Here is a 16,433-nt window from a genome sequence, read left to right as displayed (position 1 = left end):
TTTGTGATGGGAATGAATTATATAAGGAGATACCGTAAAGTGAGAATTTTGTTTCATCTAGTTCATTGCATTAAATTGTGCCTGGCTATAAGAGCTGGCATAAGCCCTTCCCCAACTGACTATACATATCTTTTATAAGTGGGATGGTGGAATGTGAAATTTATGTGTTGTTTCTTATCTCTTGTTGGTCTGGATTGCCCCACCCCACCCCCATTTGTGAAAACCATTCTTACTTATGCAATATTAAAAGCCCAAGTATTCTTAGCCCAAGTAGCATTTCCAACATTTGCTTTTCTTCTTTCTGACCTAGACATTTTTTGGCAACGTAAATTCTAGTGGTGTGGTCAGTCATGACCTACATTACCCCATTTTGGCTCGCTATCTCCGGATCATTCCTGTGGCTTGGAATCCGCAGGGCACTATTGGCTTACGAGTTGGCCTTTATGGATGCTACTATGGTAAGTAATTCTGCTGAGAATAATGTCCTTATTATAGTATAGAAGTATAGAAACCAGAAATTTATTCTCACCCCCTCCTTTTCATAAAAATGGAGTGAGAGGGATGCAAGTGGAACTTGAAGTGCTTGTCTTTCTGTTTATATCACTTAGAAGGAGTCTTTTAGGGCAGAAATACAAAAATATCTGTGGATAAATTATTGAGACACTTTTTCAGCCTTTTGTTTTGAGGCAGAACTATGATTGCCAGATTTATTTCCCCATTTTTCTTTTTAAGCTCTGAGAGGGGAAAAAGGATGGAAATAACTTGTTTTCAAGTTGTATTTTTCCAAGTGGGGTGTTTTGATCAGAGTGAGACCAAATAAGATGGAGCAAATGGGACTCAGGAAATGGTGTTGCGTCGTGGAGAACAGGGAAAACTTGATCCCTGATGTTTCTGATCCCAGAAGTTTCAGCTATGCAAGCTTAGCATTGGCCTGGATTTAAATGGTCTCATTTGGGATTATTATGATGAGCTGGTGGTCATTTGGGGAAAGGACCTGACTTGTGATAACTATATATTGATTCTTTCCTGCAGATTCTGAAATCTTATATTTTGATGGGGATGATGCCATTTCTTACCAGTTTCTCAGCAAAAGAGTTCGTTCCACGGAAGACATAATTGGGTTCAACTTTAAAACAATGGAGCGTGAGGGCATCTTAATGTATGCGGCAGGATCTCAGGGAGATTACATCAGTGTGGAACTTCAGCAAGCCCAGCTGGTTCTGAGCATAAGTCTTGGTGAGATCAGAAGGAAGAAGCATGAACTGGGTAGATGCCAGGATTCTTTGTTGACATGCCAGAAGGGGAGGAAAATGGTTAATACAATTGATAAGCAAGTCAGAAGAGAAGCAGTCACCTTTCTTTCAAGTTTGAATTGAGGCTAAATGTACTTCTGAATTGTGGTGTATATCTCTATCCCAAACAATAAGGAGTTGTGGAGCAACATTTGGGGGGATTTTTTTTGGGGGGGGGGAAATTGAATGAAGTCATGGGAACTGTGCATTGTTTTATTACATCAACCTGAGATTACAGTCAAGTAGACTTCAAAACCAGTGAGCACACCCACCAAATCTCTTTCCCTGAAAATAAGACCCGGTCTCATTATCTTTTGGGCTTGAAAATAAGCACTTAGGCTTGTTTTCAGGGAGGTCTTATTTTTTTGGGATATGCAGGAGTCAGAGAGCATTGGGGCTGACAGGAGTGGGAGCGCAGCTACCACAGGCCTTGCCCTCTCCATCTCACTGCCTGCTTTCCCGCTGCAATGGGCCAAGCTCTTGGCATGCCTCGGCCTTCACTGTGTCAGGCAGGAGCAGCCCAGCAGGGCAGCCAAGAGCATCGTTGCCAGGAGGGCAAAGAGCCCACGCTAGGCCAGGAGAAGCAAGGGAAGTCACTTAGCCACTTTAAGACTTGTGAATTTCAACTCCCAGAATTCCCCACCTCCCCTCCATTTTCCTTCCTTCTGACAAAGACTTGTGGAGGGAGGTATTAAATGTTAACATTTCAGAAATGTTACCTTCAGAGGTCTTTCAATGCTACCCTCTGCCACAGGTTCAGAGTAAACCTCCACTTTCCCTGTGCAGGATTGCAAGGCTGGAAGCTTCAGAGAGAGCATTTTTTGGGATGTGCGTCTATGCAGGGCTCCTCAAGGAAAGAACAATCTGCAGGAAAATGAGGGAGAGGTATTTTTCTGCCAATCGTCCTTTCCTTGAGGAGCCCAGCATAGACATATATCCCAAAAATGCTCCATCTTAAGCCTTCAGACTTGCAATCCTGCACAGGAAGGGTGGAGGTTTGCTCCAAAGCTGTGGCAGAGCTTTGCATGGGAGGCCTCAATGGGTAATTTTGTGTTGCGCATCTTGCTCAAGCGAGAGGGGTGCAGGCCGAGGGCTTGGCAGCAGGGAAGATAGGTTTTTGGGGTGCAAAGGAGGAAGGAGCAATCGCCCCCTCCATCTTCCGTCCTACTGTAGGTCCACCATAGAGCTTGTGCAGGGCAGTTTGACTGCTGGCAAAGGGGCCCTGGCAGGCCAGCAGCAGGGCAGATGTTCTGGAGATCTGGGCTGAGTTGCCCCACACCAGGCTCCTGCACACCAGGCTCCTGCAGCCCAGCCAGGAGGGCGATGAGGCCCTGCAAAGCCAGAAGTAGCAGAAGCTGGGCAGAGGTGTGGGGGAACCAGAAGCTGGGCAGAGGTGTGGGGGAACCAATTCCGTGCCACATGGGTTTCTGCCTTGTTGTAGCAGCAGCATGAGCAAGATCCGAGCTCCAGGCCTGGTGGAGTGCAAACTGTGGTTGCCTCCTGCTCCAGAGCCACAAAGTGAGCTGTGGAAGAGAGAGGCCCTTGGTTGCGAGGTTGCCTGGCGCCATAGGTGGGGCTGCATCTGGCAAGAGTGCCTGGAAACACCTCCAAGCACCCAGAGAGACAAAATGAGAATCAGCTCCTAGCCCTTGCTTGCTCAGCTGAACTGCAGGCTGCAATTAACAGGCCGAGCCTCCATGAGATATTCGGGGAAGGGCTGCCTCCTGTCTTGGCCACCCACAAAGGTATCCATCAAAAAGGTAAAAGATGGTTTCCAGGTCTGACACCCACTTCATTAGGCCTTATTTTTGGGGTAGGGCTTATATTAGGTCCATCCCAAAAAAATCAGGCTAGGACTCCATCCCAACTATATTTTTTTACTGCTAATTCTCTGTTTTGCAGTATATCAGTTTAAGATTTTAATTCTTTTAAAGACTCATTTTCTTCCTCTTAAACATTTTTGCATCTTTTCTCTGGTCTCATGCACTACTAGAGCTATATCAGCATTGTGACTTCCAGAATTTCCGGTTTAATTTGAAAACTTTAGTAATTGGGAGAGTACTAATACACCTAAAAGATCCATGTTGAGAAGATTCAGTGTAAAGATTCAAAGTAAAGACTAGATAAACCTCAGAGCACATTTCACTCTTTGTCATTCCACTGAAATCAATACTCAGAACAAGAGTTAAAAGTCGGAATAAGTAGAAGGCAGACTATGATTTTATTGGTAGTATTTGAAGGAAATAGGGTAAAGAAGGGGCTTGACCTGGGTTTAGCTAAGTGTAGAGTTTATAATTGGTTTCATTCCAAGGTGCAAAGGACATTAGGGAGAATTCCCCAAAGGCTAGCTGTTTCTCCAGGGGAATTGATGCCCGGTCAATTTAGCCTTTTACCTCCTTTCAACAAGCCATCCATACCATGAATGAAGGAATAGAAGTGAATCTTTTTTTGGCTACTTAGTCTACGCCTATTGCTTAGGTTGGGGGAAGAAGTACCTACTAGGTCCCAGAGAGGTGTTCAGGTTAAAGTGTGTAGAGAATATAATATTCCATGTCAACATGTAACTTATTGCCTTCTTCTTTGTAACAATGGAATCAGGCAGTATGAATTCAGTGTGTTCAAGCCATTTAATTGTGATAGCCTATTTAAACACATGATTTATCACAATTTTTAATATTGTTGTGTTGGGGGAAGGCCAAAAGGCAGGGCGGAGAGTGTGAAAATAACTTTATGTAAGTATTAATCAAATAGTGGAAGGAAGCCTCCCTACAACCACCATGTGCCAATGTCATTACATGCAGGAACGGAATGTGGGGGTGATGTATCACCAAAATATAGGAACAAGGAAATTGTCTTGAGAACTTTTAGAACCTCTGCACTTTCCCTCAGCCAGTGCATATTAAAATTCTTTGTCGTTTCCTTTTATTGTTTCCAATATGCACTTGGTTTATATTTCCTTGACTTGTGACTCTATTCCCATGTGCAAATTTATTTTCTCTTATACTGCCAGTTAGACTTCGTTTAATCTTTGAATATTGGTCAGATTAGCCAAGCAGAAATAGTGGGAATCTCATTCGTAATGTTCCAAATGGTGAAAGTTATGCATACAGACAGCAAAACTGTGAGTACTTTTTGGTACTACAATAAAGGCAGGTAGATATAATGACCTTGACTAGGTATTCTCTAAACACCTCCAGTTTCATATCAGGGCAAAATGCTGAAATTTTGCAGTTTGTTTAAAGAAAATTGGCATTGAATTAACATACAGCTTTTTTTTAGTGAGTTAGCTAGTGCTGCCTAAAGTTGTGAAATGATGCACTTATCCCTAAGTACTCTTTCACTGAAGGCTACATTTGTTTAATAATTTTTTTAGACAGAAATGCAAAGTCTTAGAAATGAAATGCCCCAGGATTTCTCTTCTTTTCTTTTGTTTGTACAGCTATTTGAAAATAGCACTGAGAAAAAGGGGAGAAAAGGGAATTAAAAAAAAAGCAGATGACTTACAAGCTATATAAAACTAATTCAATTAGTACTCCATATAAGTATTATCAATTTAATATTTTAAAATATTACTAAAATCAAATCAACATTTGGTAGTTAGCAAATGCAGCCATAAGGTAAGAATAATCAATGGTTATCTAATCTGTGTATGTCTTTAATGATCAGACAGAATCTAGTATTTGTTGACATTATTTCTAATGTCATATTTTTTAATATGGGTTTCTACCATCAGGTAACAGCTCATTAAATATGAGCGGAGGGGAGACAACAATGAAGCTGGGGAGCCTCTTGGATGATCAACATTGGCACCAATTTCGCCTTGATCGCTATAGAAAATATGTCAACTTCAGCCTGGATGGGGAGATTCTGCAATTCCGCATCAATGGGGAATTTGAGCAGCTTGACCTAGACACAGAGGTGATATGCCTTGGAAGAATTTATACTGCAATAATGCTCATTTGGGATATGAAATTTGAAACCAACTGAAACATACCTCTCCACTTTTCCATGGAGATGATATCTGCTGGGAACTTTAATGACCTTTAACCCTATATTCTCTGTCTTTCATTATGACCACATGATCTATGTGCAGCCATTAAAAATCAGGAACCTAATTAACTTCCAGCTAAGTTGTGTCCTCCTTGTTTTCTGCAGGTCTTTTTTGGAGGAGTGAGAAACAACGAGAAACAGCGTCTTGTCTATAGGCCAAATTTTCGTGGCTGTATGGAAAACATTGCTTACAACCTGGTTTTTATTACTAATTTAGTAAGACATCGGAATCCCGCCATCCGGGTTGAGGTAAGAATTAACGTAGGTTGAGTCTAGGACCTATAGCAGCCTTACCTACTTAGAAGCCTTGCAGTTATCTGGACTTCAGCTTTCAAACTTCCTCAGCCACTGTGGAAAGTTGAACTCCACACTTCTGAAGGATATGTTTGGGAAAAGCTGTTTAGTGACAATGAAGACAAAAACTGACTCTATTTTAGTTGGAGGCAGGCTCTTGGCCTGTAGTTGTTAATCTCTGCCAAGTCTGTGCATAAGCTGATGTTGCTTTTGTCCTGTAATTGATCCTGCTGCTGCCTGTCACCTGTTTTTCCGTTCTGATTTCATTGTAAGTGAATTGATTTTTCATAGCTGTTCCTGGAAAGGAAACTCCAGTTTAATCTCCTCTAATAAAACTGATGTTATGAAAGCAGTCCTGATGTTTCTACTTGGTAAGGAAGGGGAAACAAAACTGGAATATTCAGATTGGCTTGAAAATATATGTGAAGAAAATTAACAAAAAAAATCAAAGGGAGAGATTGGAATCATATTATTTTTCTGTAAAGTATTCTTACTCCAATTTTTAAGGAACAAGACTTCTAGCATACCAAATATCCTTTAAAGTGAAAGGATGTGTCTGTGGACTTACAGTCTAAAACCTATTATGTAAAATATAATAAAAAGAAAAAAAAAGCAAATTCAGGCACCAATTCTTATAGTTAAATAGTAGTTTTTCTAACATTTACTAACCAACAGCTCAGGATGATAAAGTGGTCCTACTTCCTAGTCTTATTTGCTGTACCTTGATGGAATAGTTACTGCCAGATGACAATTCAAAGAAGAGTCTGATGGATCCAGTTACTGGCAGAAATGTATGTTTTTTGCATGCATTATTTGAGTTCTGCTGTGGATCCGTGCTAAACCTAAATGTTTTGAAAGACCTGAAATTGCTTCCCAACTCTGGGAAATTTTTCTTAGCCTTTTTATTGAGCTCTTCTATTTCCAAGACTTTCCATGTTCTCAGCATGCAGTAATAGTTCTGTTGGGATAAGTCCCTCTATTTGAACATAAAGGAAAGATATTATGATGCGCAGAATTGAATGCCTCAGAACATCGCTCATCTGTGGAGTAACTTTTTTTTACAGCCTGATGAGTTTTGTATGTGTAGAAGTGTGTATGTGTTTCTGTGTATGCCCCATACAGTTTCACACTTGCTCACAAACATCATTATCCCCCTGCCTCCCTCTTCCCTCCCAGCAACTTGCTGTAAATTGATGAATTCCTGTTGCTATTAGCAAACCAGTCATCTAGTGAATGGGCAGATGGGGACCAGACTACTTCCTCTTTTGATATTAATTGCAGCAGCAATCAATCAAACAATCCAGCTCCTATTGGTTAGATGATCAGGATGACCCAGCTGGCTAGTGAGAAAAGTGGAGGGGGCTCTCTGTCATTCCAAAGTTTGCTCGATGGATATATTGGGAACTATACTTTCCTTGGGCAAGGTTGCTGAATATTTCAATAGGCAATTGCCACTCAATGCTAAGCATGAACAAGAAAGTAAGGAAGGGACTGAAAGCTCAGCTTCCAGAAGGCCACAAGACAGTAATATCTTTTGTTTTAATGTCTTCTTCCTTAATGTAAAATAAATATTCCTTACTAACTGTGTTGTGTGGAGTCTCTGGAATGTTTCTAGAGTTAGCTAAAAGAAGGAGCCCAACAGAGACCTTTTTGGTGGCCAAGGCAGCAGATTGTGTCACCATATACACGGCATGTGGATATGGGAGCAAATGCACGTGGCCCTTCCTTAATGGACTCGCCTTCTCCATTTGCTTTTGCTTTCCTCTGTGAATATCACTGTGCTTTCTCTCTTTGTTGCAGGGTCATGTGGGCTATTTCTGTCGGGACAACCTCTTGTTCCCTTTTACCTTTGCTGGAGTCAACAACTTCTTGCAGTTCCCTGGATATCCTCGGCGCAATACGCTGGCAGTCAGCTTCAGTTTCCGCACATGGGATGTTGTAGGACTGCTTATGTACACATCCTTTGCTGATGATCTAGGATGGCTTGAGATGGTCCTGAGTGATGGACAAGTCAATGTCACAATTGCTCAGCCAAAAACCAAAACCAAAACCAAGAAGCTGGAATTTGCAGCAGGTAGGCAGTAAGATAAAGAGGTTTAGGGTTTCAGTTAGTAAAAGGACTCCAAGGTAAGACTCCAAAGCATGTTACATAGCATGTTCCTAATGTTGGAAAGGTGCTCTGTGGGAGAGGTAAAAAGGAAGGTTGGTACTGCTGGATCCACTTAAAGGTGGAATCTAGCTTGTTGGATTGTTTCCTTCTTGTCCAAAGACTGGAGAGTTTAGGGATCTAAGGCAGATATTTTTCTTTTCTAGTTCAATAAGAAACCATAACTCTCCTTGGTGCAGGTAAGCTTTCTTGGTTGGGCAGATTCTCCAATTCACCCTCACAGTTGGATGTGGTGGTAGTATAGGGAAAGCTTTAGTTGTAATGTTGCCTTCTTGGTATTTATGTTAGCTTTCAGCAAAGGCTGTTAATGATGTTGAAGTCTTGCCTCCTCTCCTGTTACTGGCTGGTCTCAGGTTTTCCCATGCTAATTTCACTTTCTCACAAATGGATGTCTGCTCCCCAACTAATTTGAATATTGGTAGCTGGACAGGCTGTGCTTTGAAAGAGGAGAGGTAGTGGCTGCCAGCACTTTATGTGATTCATTCCACAAACAAGCTTCCCCTGGTTGTTAATTGTAATGAATAAAGAGTTGTTGAGAGTGAGTGAGTGTGTGTGTGAGAGAGGAAGATATCTGATGATGGAGTCAACTAGAATGGGGATCTAGGTGTTGAGGGGTTATCTTGAAATAAAGGCTTCTTTGGTGTGGATAAATTTTAAAAGCAGAACATTAAAAGATGGGCATGTATAAATAATGTTAAGTTTATTAAAAAGTTAATTATCCACTCCTGCAGTAAGAAGACATTCTCAAGCACTTTTGGTGCTGCTTTCCATGTAGATTTAGGTAAGGATAGGACAGTTCATGGTGCTTATTTGTGCTACCCAAACTTTGGCCAACTTCTAGCAGGTCAATTTCTAGTATGAAAATACCAATATAATAATGGAATGTGGCCTGCTGCATCTCCTTATGGAAAATAACAATTTCTAAACTATATCTGCCAAATAGTCAGTGACAATATGGTCAAATTTTTATTTACCAATTAATAACATTTTTATAACAGAACAGTTATAGTACAGTGAATGATGGGCAGTGAGCAATAATGTTTCCAGACTAAAAATACAAATAATAATAAAATAAGCCAATTTCGTTGTATTTAAGTACAATGACAATAAAGATTATACTTATAAATACACATCCAAGATTATTTTCATGACAAACTTCAAAAACGAAACTATCTCTCTTTATTTTAAGTGCCTAATATTTCCATTGAACTTGAATTAAGGCATTTAGACAAAATTAGTGAATAATATGAATTATTGACTAAAACGTATAACTGGATCATAGATGGATTGTAGAATGGGTGCTTTCTTTGTGCAGGTGCATTATTTATTTGTTTGCTTATTTGCTAATTTCAGATACATGATCCTAGGAGGGGCTAATAATTAAAAACAGAATAAATATAAATAACTCAAATAATAGCTGAACAATTAACCAAAAATAATACTAACAATCATCTCATTTAATACAACTAAGAAATGGGCTCACCCATTCCATTAGGACTCAAAATCAATCTAAAATTTTATGGCATAGGATAATATCTAAATCCAACCTCAGTGTTTGGCTTGATGAATCAGTGGTATGAATAAATGCAAGGGAGATTCTGCTTTTTTATATATATAAACATAATATGAAAATAAATCACTTGGCTCTTTTGAGTAATATGCCTTGCCCAGATTTTGAAGCCAACAGAATGTGACAACTTTGCAATAAATAGCTCAACATCCTGTATTGACTCTTTTTAAACAAAAGTATTTTGAAGATAAAAATCTGTTTGGCAAGAAATTGTGGGCAATTCTGTAAGTGCTTATCAGGTCTATGACTGATATTAACATTTAACTCCGATCAGGTTCTGGGTTTCTTCCATTTGAAACGGGAAAATATTAAGTAAAGTATCTTTCAAGTCGGATTGATATCCTGAGGATTTTATTAATATATTCATGAAGTTTTCTTGCAAATAAATTGAGTGTAATTTCTTCCTGCCTTCTGCTTTCTTTTTTAGTTTCACAATCTAGCTTTGAGCCATTATTTGTATATTTCAATCTGGGCTTTTCTTATTGTTGTGTGTAATGGAAATGAAGTTATGTGACAAAGAAAGATCAATATATTTTAGACAACCATTTTCTCAACATTTCTCCTTATTTTTAGACCATTTTTGAAATGACTGTGTAGACTGGAAATCCAGGAAGTTATGTCCCCACAGAGCTGCAGCACAAAAAGCTACAAAATGATTAATATAATTCATCCAGGAACAATTAGAATCTTTAATCTGCTGTATGTTTTAATAAATTAGAGAAACAGAAGTTCAGTTACTTGTATATTTTTAAATTAATGCTGCTTGAATTAGGAATTAGAAAGCAGAAATCTCCAATTAGATTTTGAATTGATTTTGTGTGTATATGTGGAGAGAGAGAGAGAGAGAGAGAGGGGGGGAGAGAGGGAGGGAGGGAGGGAGGGAGGGAGGGAGGGAGGGAGAGAGAGAGAGAGAGAGAGAGAGAGAGAGAGAGAGAGAGAGAGAGAGAGAGAGAAAGAACCCATTCTCCCTCAGATATATTGACCTAGTTCACATAATGCCACAAATTACTTATACTGGTATGGCACAAAGTGGCTACAATTTCCTGATATTTTTTCCACTTTGAAAAAAAAGCTTCAACACCTTTGCTTGATATAATTGCTGCAAGATTATTATATACAAAAATGAGAAGATTCTGAAAGACTCACAATAGAGGAATGGCTGATGTAGATGTCAGAATTAGCAAAGATTGTACAAATGATTCGTTTGATTAGAATTCACCATAAAAATAACAAAGTTGGAAGGAACCTTGGAAGTCTTCTAGTCCAACCCCCTGTTCAAACAGGATACCCTACATCATTTCAGACAAATGGTTGCCCAGTTTTTAAAAACATCTAGTGATGGAGCACCCACAATTTTTGAAAGCAAGCAGTTTATTGTTCTCATTGTCAGGAAAGTTCTCCTTAGTTCTAGGTTGGATCTCTGCTTCATAAATTTCCATCTGTTACTTCTTATCCTGTTCTTAGGTGCTTTGGAAAATAAATTGATCCTCTCTTCTCTGTGATAGCCCCTCAAATATTGGAAAACTGCTATCACATCACCCCCAATCTTTCTCTTCATTTAGATCAAGGTTCATGCAACCTTAAACAGTCAAAGAGCCATTTGGACCCGTTTCCCACAGAAAAGAAAACATTGGGAGCCACCAAACCTGAGTGGGTGTGGCCAACTCAACATTACTCCCACTCAGTCACATGATAACCCGCCCAGCCATGGCTACCCAGCTTCTCTCTCTCCCTCCCTCTCTCTCTCTCTTTCTCTCTCTCATTTGTTTCCCTCTCCTTTCCCTCTCTCTCATTCTCTTTCTCCAGCTCTCTCTCATTTCTCCCCCTCTTCCCCCTCTCCCCCTTCTCTCTCTCTCTCTCTCATTTGTTTCTCTTTTTTCTTCTCTCATTCTCTACTCCATCATTTTCTAATTTCTCTCTCTCTTTCTCTCTTTTTCTTCCCTTTTCTCTCTCATTTCTGTTTTTCTTTCTTTTTTCCTCCCCCTCCCTCCCTCCCTCCCTCCCTCCATCTTTCTTTCTTTCTTTCTTTCTTTCTTTCTTTCTTTCTTTCTCTCTCTCTCTCTCTCTCTCTCTCTCTTTCTCCTTCCCTACCTCCCTACCTCCCTTCTCTCTCTCATTTGTTTCCCCCCTCTTTTCCCTCATTAAAAATCTGTGGTGTTTATTGAATGTTACCCTTGCAGATGGAGTTGGGGAGTTGTGCTGTCCCAGCAGTATGTAGCTAGTGTAGAAATTAAGAACTGCCACTTTTAAGAAACTACCTCATGGGAAATGTAGGCAGAGACTGCCTTATGGGAAATGTAGTTCCATAACATGTGATCACATCTCTGTTTCTGATTGACCATTGGAGCAATCTGCCCACATGCAAAGTTTATAGCCGGTCAGTTTTAAATACTTTTGTGAACCAGAATAGTAGTGCTTGTATCTCCGCTCAGCATGGGAGTGAAATGATCATCTTTTTACCCCACGTGATGGGACAGATTATGGAAAGTCAGAAGTATCTTAAGAATGCCTGATAATAAACTTGATCTGAATAAGATTCCTAAGCATGGAGTTAACTGCATGCTCCAAGGAAGTCCACAATGCTCGAGGCAAAACAGTAAAAAGATGATGCTTTCACTCCTATGCTGCGTGGAGATATAAACACTACTATTCTGGTTCACAAAAGCATTTAAAACTGACTGGCATCTATAAAATTTTGCAGTGCACCCAGAAGCTACCACAGATGTAAATGTCAGATGCACCTTGGTATGTGTGGTTCTTTATCACCCCGCACATGCCACAAGATCTGCCTAGTCAAAGTATACCCTGCTACACATCCAGAAAAGGCCGTGAAGAAGTATGTAATCCTAGATGGGCAAAGCACCAGATCATTAGCAAGTTCAGCATTCTTTGATCTCTTCAATGTCCAAAGCGAAGAGACGGAAGTTATGATATCAACATGCACTGGGTTCCAGTGCACGGCGGGGAGGGAAGTAGATGGATTTTGCATAGAAGCGTTAGATGGGAGAGCACAGTTCTCACTGCTGCCATTACTAGAATGGGACGACTTACCAGATGATCACAATCAGATTGCGACACCAGAGTTAGCAAACACCATACCTCATCTGAGGCACATAGCTAATCACTTTCCTGTCCTAGATCTTGAAGCAAAAATCCTGCTCTTGTTGGAGTGGACACCCCTGATGCTTTCACTTGCCATGGAATGATCAGAGGCCCAAAACAATCTCCACTCGCCCACAAGACAACTCAGATGGTCATCACAGGAATGGTTTGCGTCGACCAGCTCCAAATCAGCAAAGAAGACAATGACTTGCCTTGTCAATAGAGGACAAAGAATTTCTGAGGCTCATGGACAAGGAATTTCAACAGAATGCTACCAAGAGTTAGGTGGCTCCACTACCCTTTCACATACCCAGGCAATGGCTTCCAAATAACCATGAGCAAGCTCTCTCTCACCTCTTCAGTCTGAGATGACTCATGAACAGGAAGCCTGGAATGAAAGCTCATTTAGTAGAGTTCAGGGATAAGATGGTCCAGAACGGACACACAGAACTTGCTCCACCTCAGAGAAATGGTGAGGAATGCTGGTACCTGCCATTCTTTGGAGTGCACCACCCACAGAAGCCCGGTCAGATCCGAGTAGTCTTCAATGCCAGCTTGCAATTCCAAGGTCTCTCTCTGAACAAAGTCCTGCTCACAGGACCTGATGTCATCAACAGTCTGCTCGGCGTGCTCATCCGCTTCCGGAAGGAAGCCATAGCTATCATGGCTGACATCCAGCAGATGTTCTACTCATTCCTCGTCAGGGAAGATCATCAGAACTACTTACGTTTCTTGTGGTTTAGTGATGAACAACACAAACAGCAGATAACAGAGTACAGAATGTGAGTGCACGTTTTCGGAAATGGCTCTTCCCCGGCAATTGCCAACTATGGCCTGCAACATACTGCTCATGTGGGTGAAGCCCAATATGGTGCAGATGCCAAACAGTTTGTGGAACAGGACTTCTATGTTGATGATGGCCTAAAATCTATGCCCATCCCAGCAGAGGCCACAGGCCTATTAAAAAGAATGTGCCAGATGCTGGGGTCATCCAATCTTAAGCTGCATAAAATTGCATCTAACAGTGAGGAAGTGCTAGCAGCCTTCAATCCTAAAGACAATGCTAAGGGATTGCAGGAACTTGACTTCGGCACAGATACCCCCTTTATTCAACACAGTCTCAGTCTTTGTTGGGACTTGAAGAAGGACATCTTCATCTTCAAATCCCCAGCTCAGAAGACTGCTTTCACAAGAAGAGGAGTCTTGTCAACAGTGAACAGCCTGTTCGACCCCCTAGGGTTTGCTGCACCTGTAACGATTCAGGGGAGATTCTTACTGCGCACCCTCTCCCAAAACACCAAAGACTGGGATGAGCCGCTTCTGCCAGAGTAGAAGCAAGAGTGGGAGACATGGCAAGACTCCCTGAGTTGTTTCCAAACTGCTTAGATGCAGCGTATGTACGTTCCCATCTAGCCCACAGCTGCAAGGAAGAAAGAGCTGCATATCTTCTCAGATACGTCAACAAAGGCAATAGCAGCCATAGGATACATCAGGGTCTATGGTGGAGAGAAGGACGTTCATGTTGGTTTTGTCATGGGAAAGACGAAACTAGCACCACAACAAGGTCACACCGTGCCAAGGTTGGAACTCTGCGGGGCCGTGCTGGCCATGGAGCTCGCAGACCTGATAACAAAGGCAATGGACTTTGAGCTGCAAGCCACCACCTTCTACACAAACAGTAAGGTGGTGCTGGGCTATATCCACAATCGAAGCAGATACTTCTACATCTATGTCAGTAATAGAGTAGACAGGATCAGAAAATCCTCAAACCCAGACCAATGACGGTATGTACTGACCGATCAGAACCCAACAGACCACGCCACGTACTCTATTATTGCATCTCAGTTGGCAGAATCGACCTGGTAGAAGGGCCCAGAGTTCCTGCTTGCCCAGACATCCCAATGTTGCAGAGGTCAGAACAACACGAGCTTCAAGATCCAGATAATGATGCCAACATACGACTGGAGGTACCCGACAAGTCTTCCAGACAGGACAAGAAGCCCACTGTCTTGGCCACATGTTTGTCCACAGTGATAAAGGAGACAAGAAAACTGATCCTTAACTGCCTCTTTGCCATAGCTCACTTCGAACGCTTCTCAAGATGGAGACCTCTCATATCAGAGGTGGCAGTGGTCGTCCGTTTCCTGTATCACAAGACAGGCTCCCCAGTCCACGGTACCCAAGCAGAGAGAGCCATTCTGAGATCCATACCCGGCGGAATTTGAGTGCCTATAGGCTAAGAAACCCCTTCCGAAATCCAGCTCACTTCTAAAACTGAGTCCATTTCTTGACTGCCACGCCTTACTGCGGGTAGGAATGCATTTAGATAAGGCTGAAGTAACCTCAAATCTCAAGCATCCTATCATCCTTCCTGCCCGCCAACATGTGACAAAACTGCTGGTCCAGTACCACCACGAAAATGTCCAACATCAAGGCAGACACTTCACAGAAGGAGCCGTTAGGGCTGCCGGAATCTGGATTGTAGGCGCCAAGAGGCTCGTCGCCACTGTCTTACACAAGTGCCTGCACTGTGGCAGGCAACGATGTGCGACACCATGCCAGCTGATGGCCGACCTGCAGCCTGAACATCTTAGCACTGAACCGCCTTTCACCAACATAGATTTAGACGTTTTTGGCCCCTGGTCCGTGTCTGCCCGTCAGACCAGAGGAAGGCAAGCTAACAGCAAACGCTGGGCTATACTTTTCACCTGTCTCAGCATTTGAGCCATCCACATCGAAGTCATAGAATCCATGACAGTTCCTGCTTCATCAACCCCCTAAGCCGGTTTCTGGTGCACAGAGGACCGGTCAAGGTGTTTAGACCTGACCGTGGCACAAACTTTGTAGGAGCTTGCAAGGAATTGAAGATAGGTGAAAACAATTGCCTAAACCCAGCAATTGAGGGCTAGCGACTTGAAGGCCTGTGACTGTGTATGGACATTCAACCCTCCACATGCATCCCATATGGGAAGAGTGTGGGAGGGACTGATAGCATAGCCCACAGAATCTTAGACTTCATGTTGACAAAGGTGCTTACACTGACACATGAGATCCTCACCACCCTCATGGCAGAGATGGCAGCTATTATCAACTCCTGACCTTTGGGTCCAATTTTTACGGAGCCTGAAAACCCAACTATCCTCACCCCAGCCACCTTGCTGACCCAGAAGACAGGCAACTGGCCACCACCAGCAGGGAACTTCATTCCCAAGGACATGTATAAACAATAATGGAGACAAGTTCAACTGCTTGCCAACACATTCTGGAAGTGCTGTAAGCAGGAATACTTACCCTCCCTGCAAGATCGCCACAAGTGGCAGCGCAAAGAACCCAACCTCGAAGAAGGGGATCTTGTCTTGCTAAAAGACAAGGATGCACCTCGGAACTCGTGGCCAATAGGACTTATGCATCAAGTCCTACCCAGTAATGATAGATTAGTTCATCAGGTGGAAGTTCAAGTTGCAAAGCCACTGGAGTCAGGTCGCGACCAGCAGACTTCCACCAAGAAACTCTACACCAGACCAATCACTGACCTAGTACTGTTGCTATGGAAGACTGAACTAGAAGATTGACCCTCAAGCTTTGCCTGCTTTGTTCGCATTGTTTGATGTTATTCCTTTGTGTAACTCAGTTAATTAGTTAGCTAGGTTTGCATGTTGATGTTATGCCTCTGTTATCTTAGTTAATTAGATAGTCAAGTTTGCATTGTTTTATGCCATGCCTTAGTTTAAGAACTGTCTCCTTTAAGAAACACCTCATGGAAAATGTAGGCAGAGACTGCCTTATGGGAAATGTAGTTCCATAACGTGTGATCACATCTCTGTTTCTAATTGGCCACTGGCGCATTCTGCCCGCATGCAAAGTTTATAGCTGGTCAGTTTTAAATGCTTTTGTGAACCAGAATAGTAGTGTTTATATCTCCACTCAGTATGGGAGTGAAATCACCATCTTTTTACAC

General features: G+C 42.0%; 1 protein-coding gene across 1 annotated transcript in view; it reads left to right on the top strand.

Annotated features, from left to right (window-relative positions):
• CNTNAP1 (contactin associated protein 1) overlaps window positions 1-16,433 on the top strand; it is a 48,965-nt gene that overhangs the window by 15,550 nt on the left and 16,982 nt on the right. Inside the window, exons 4-8 of the mRNA XM_032234573.1 lie at window positions 311-458; window positions 1,033-1,236; window positions 5,026-5,210; window positions 5,448-5,591; window positions 7,437-7,710. Of these exons, the coding sequence (XP_032090464.1) occupies window positions 311-458; window positions 1,033-1,236; window positions 5,026-5,210; window positions 5,448-5,591; window positions 7,437-7,710 (955 nt within the window). The remainder of the gene's footprint in view (window positions 1-310; window positions 459-1,032; window positions 1,237-5,025; window positions 5,211-5,447; window positions 5,592-7,436; window positions 7,711-16,433) is intronic.

This window comes from Thamnophis elegans, chromosome Z, assembly GCF_009769535.1.
Source record: "Thamnophis elegans isolate rThaEle1 chromosome Z, rThaEle1.pri, whole genome shotgun sequence".
Lineage (NCBI taxonomy): Eukaryota > Metazoa > Chordata > Lepidosauria > Squamata > Colubridae > Thamnophis > Thamnophis elegans.
This window is presented reverse-complemented; position numbering and strand designations above follow the sequence as displayed.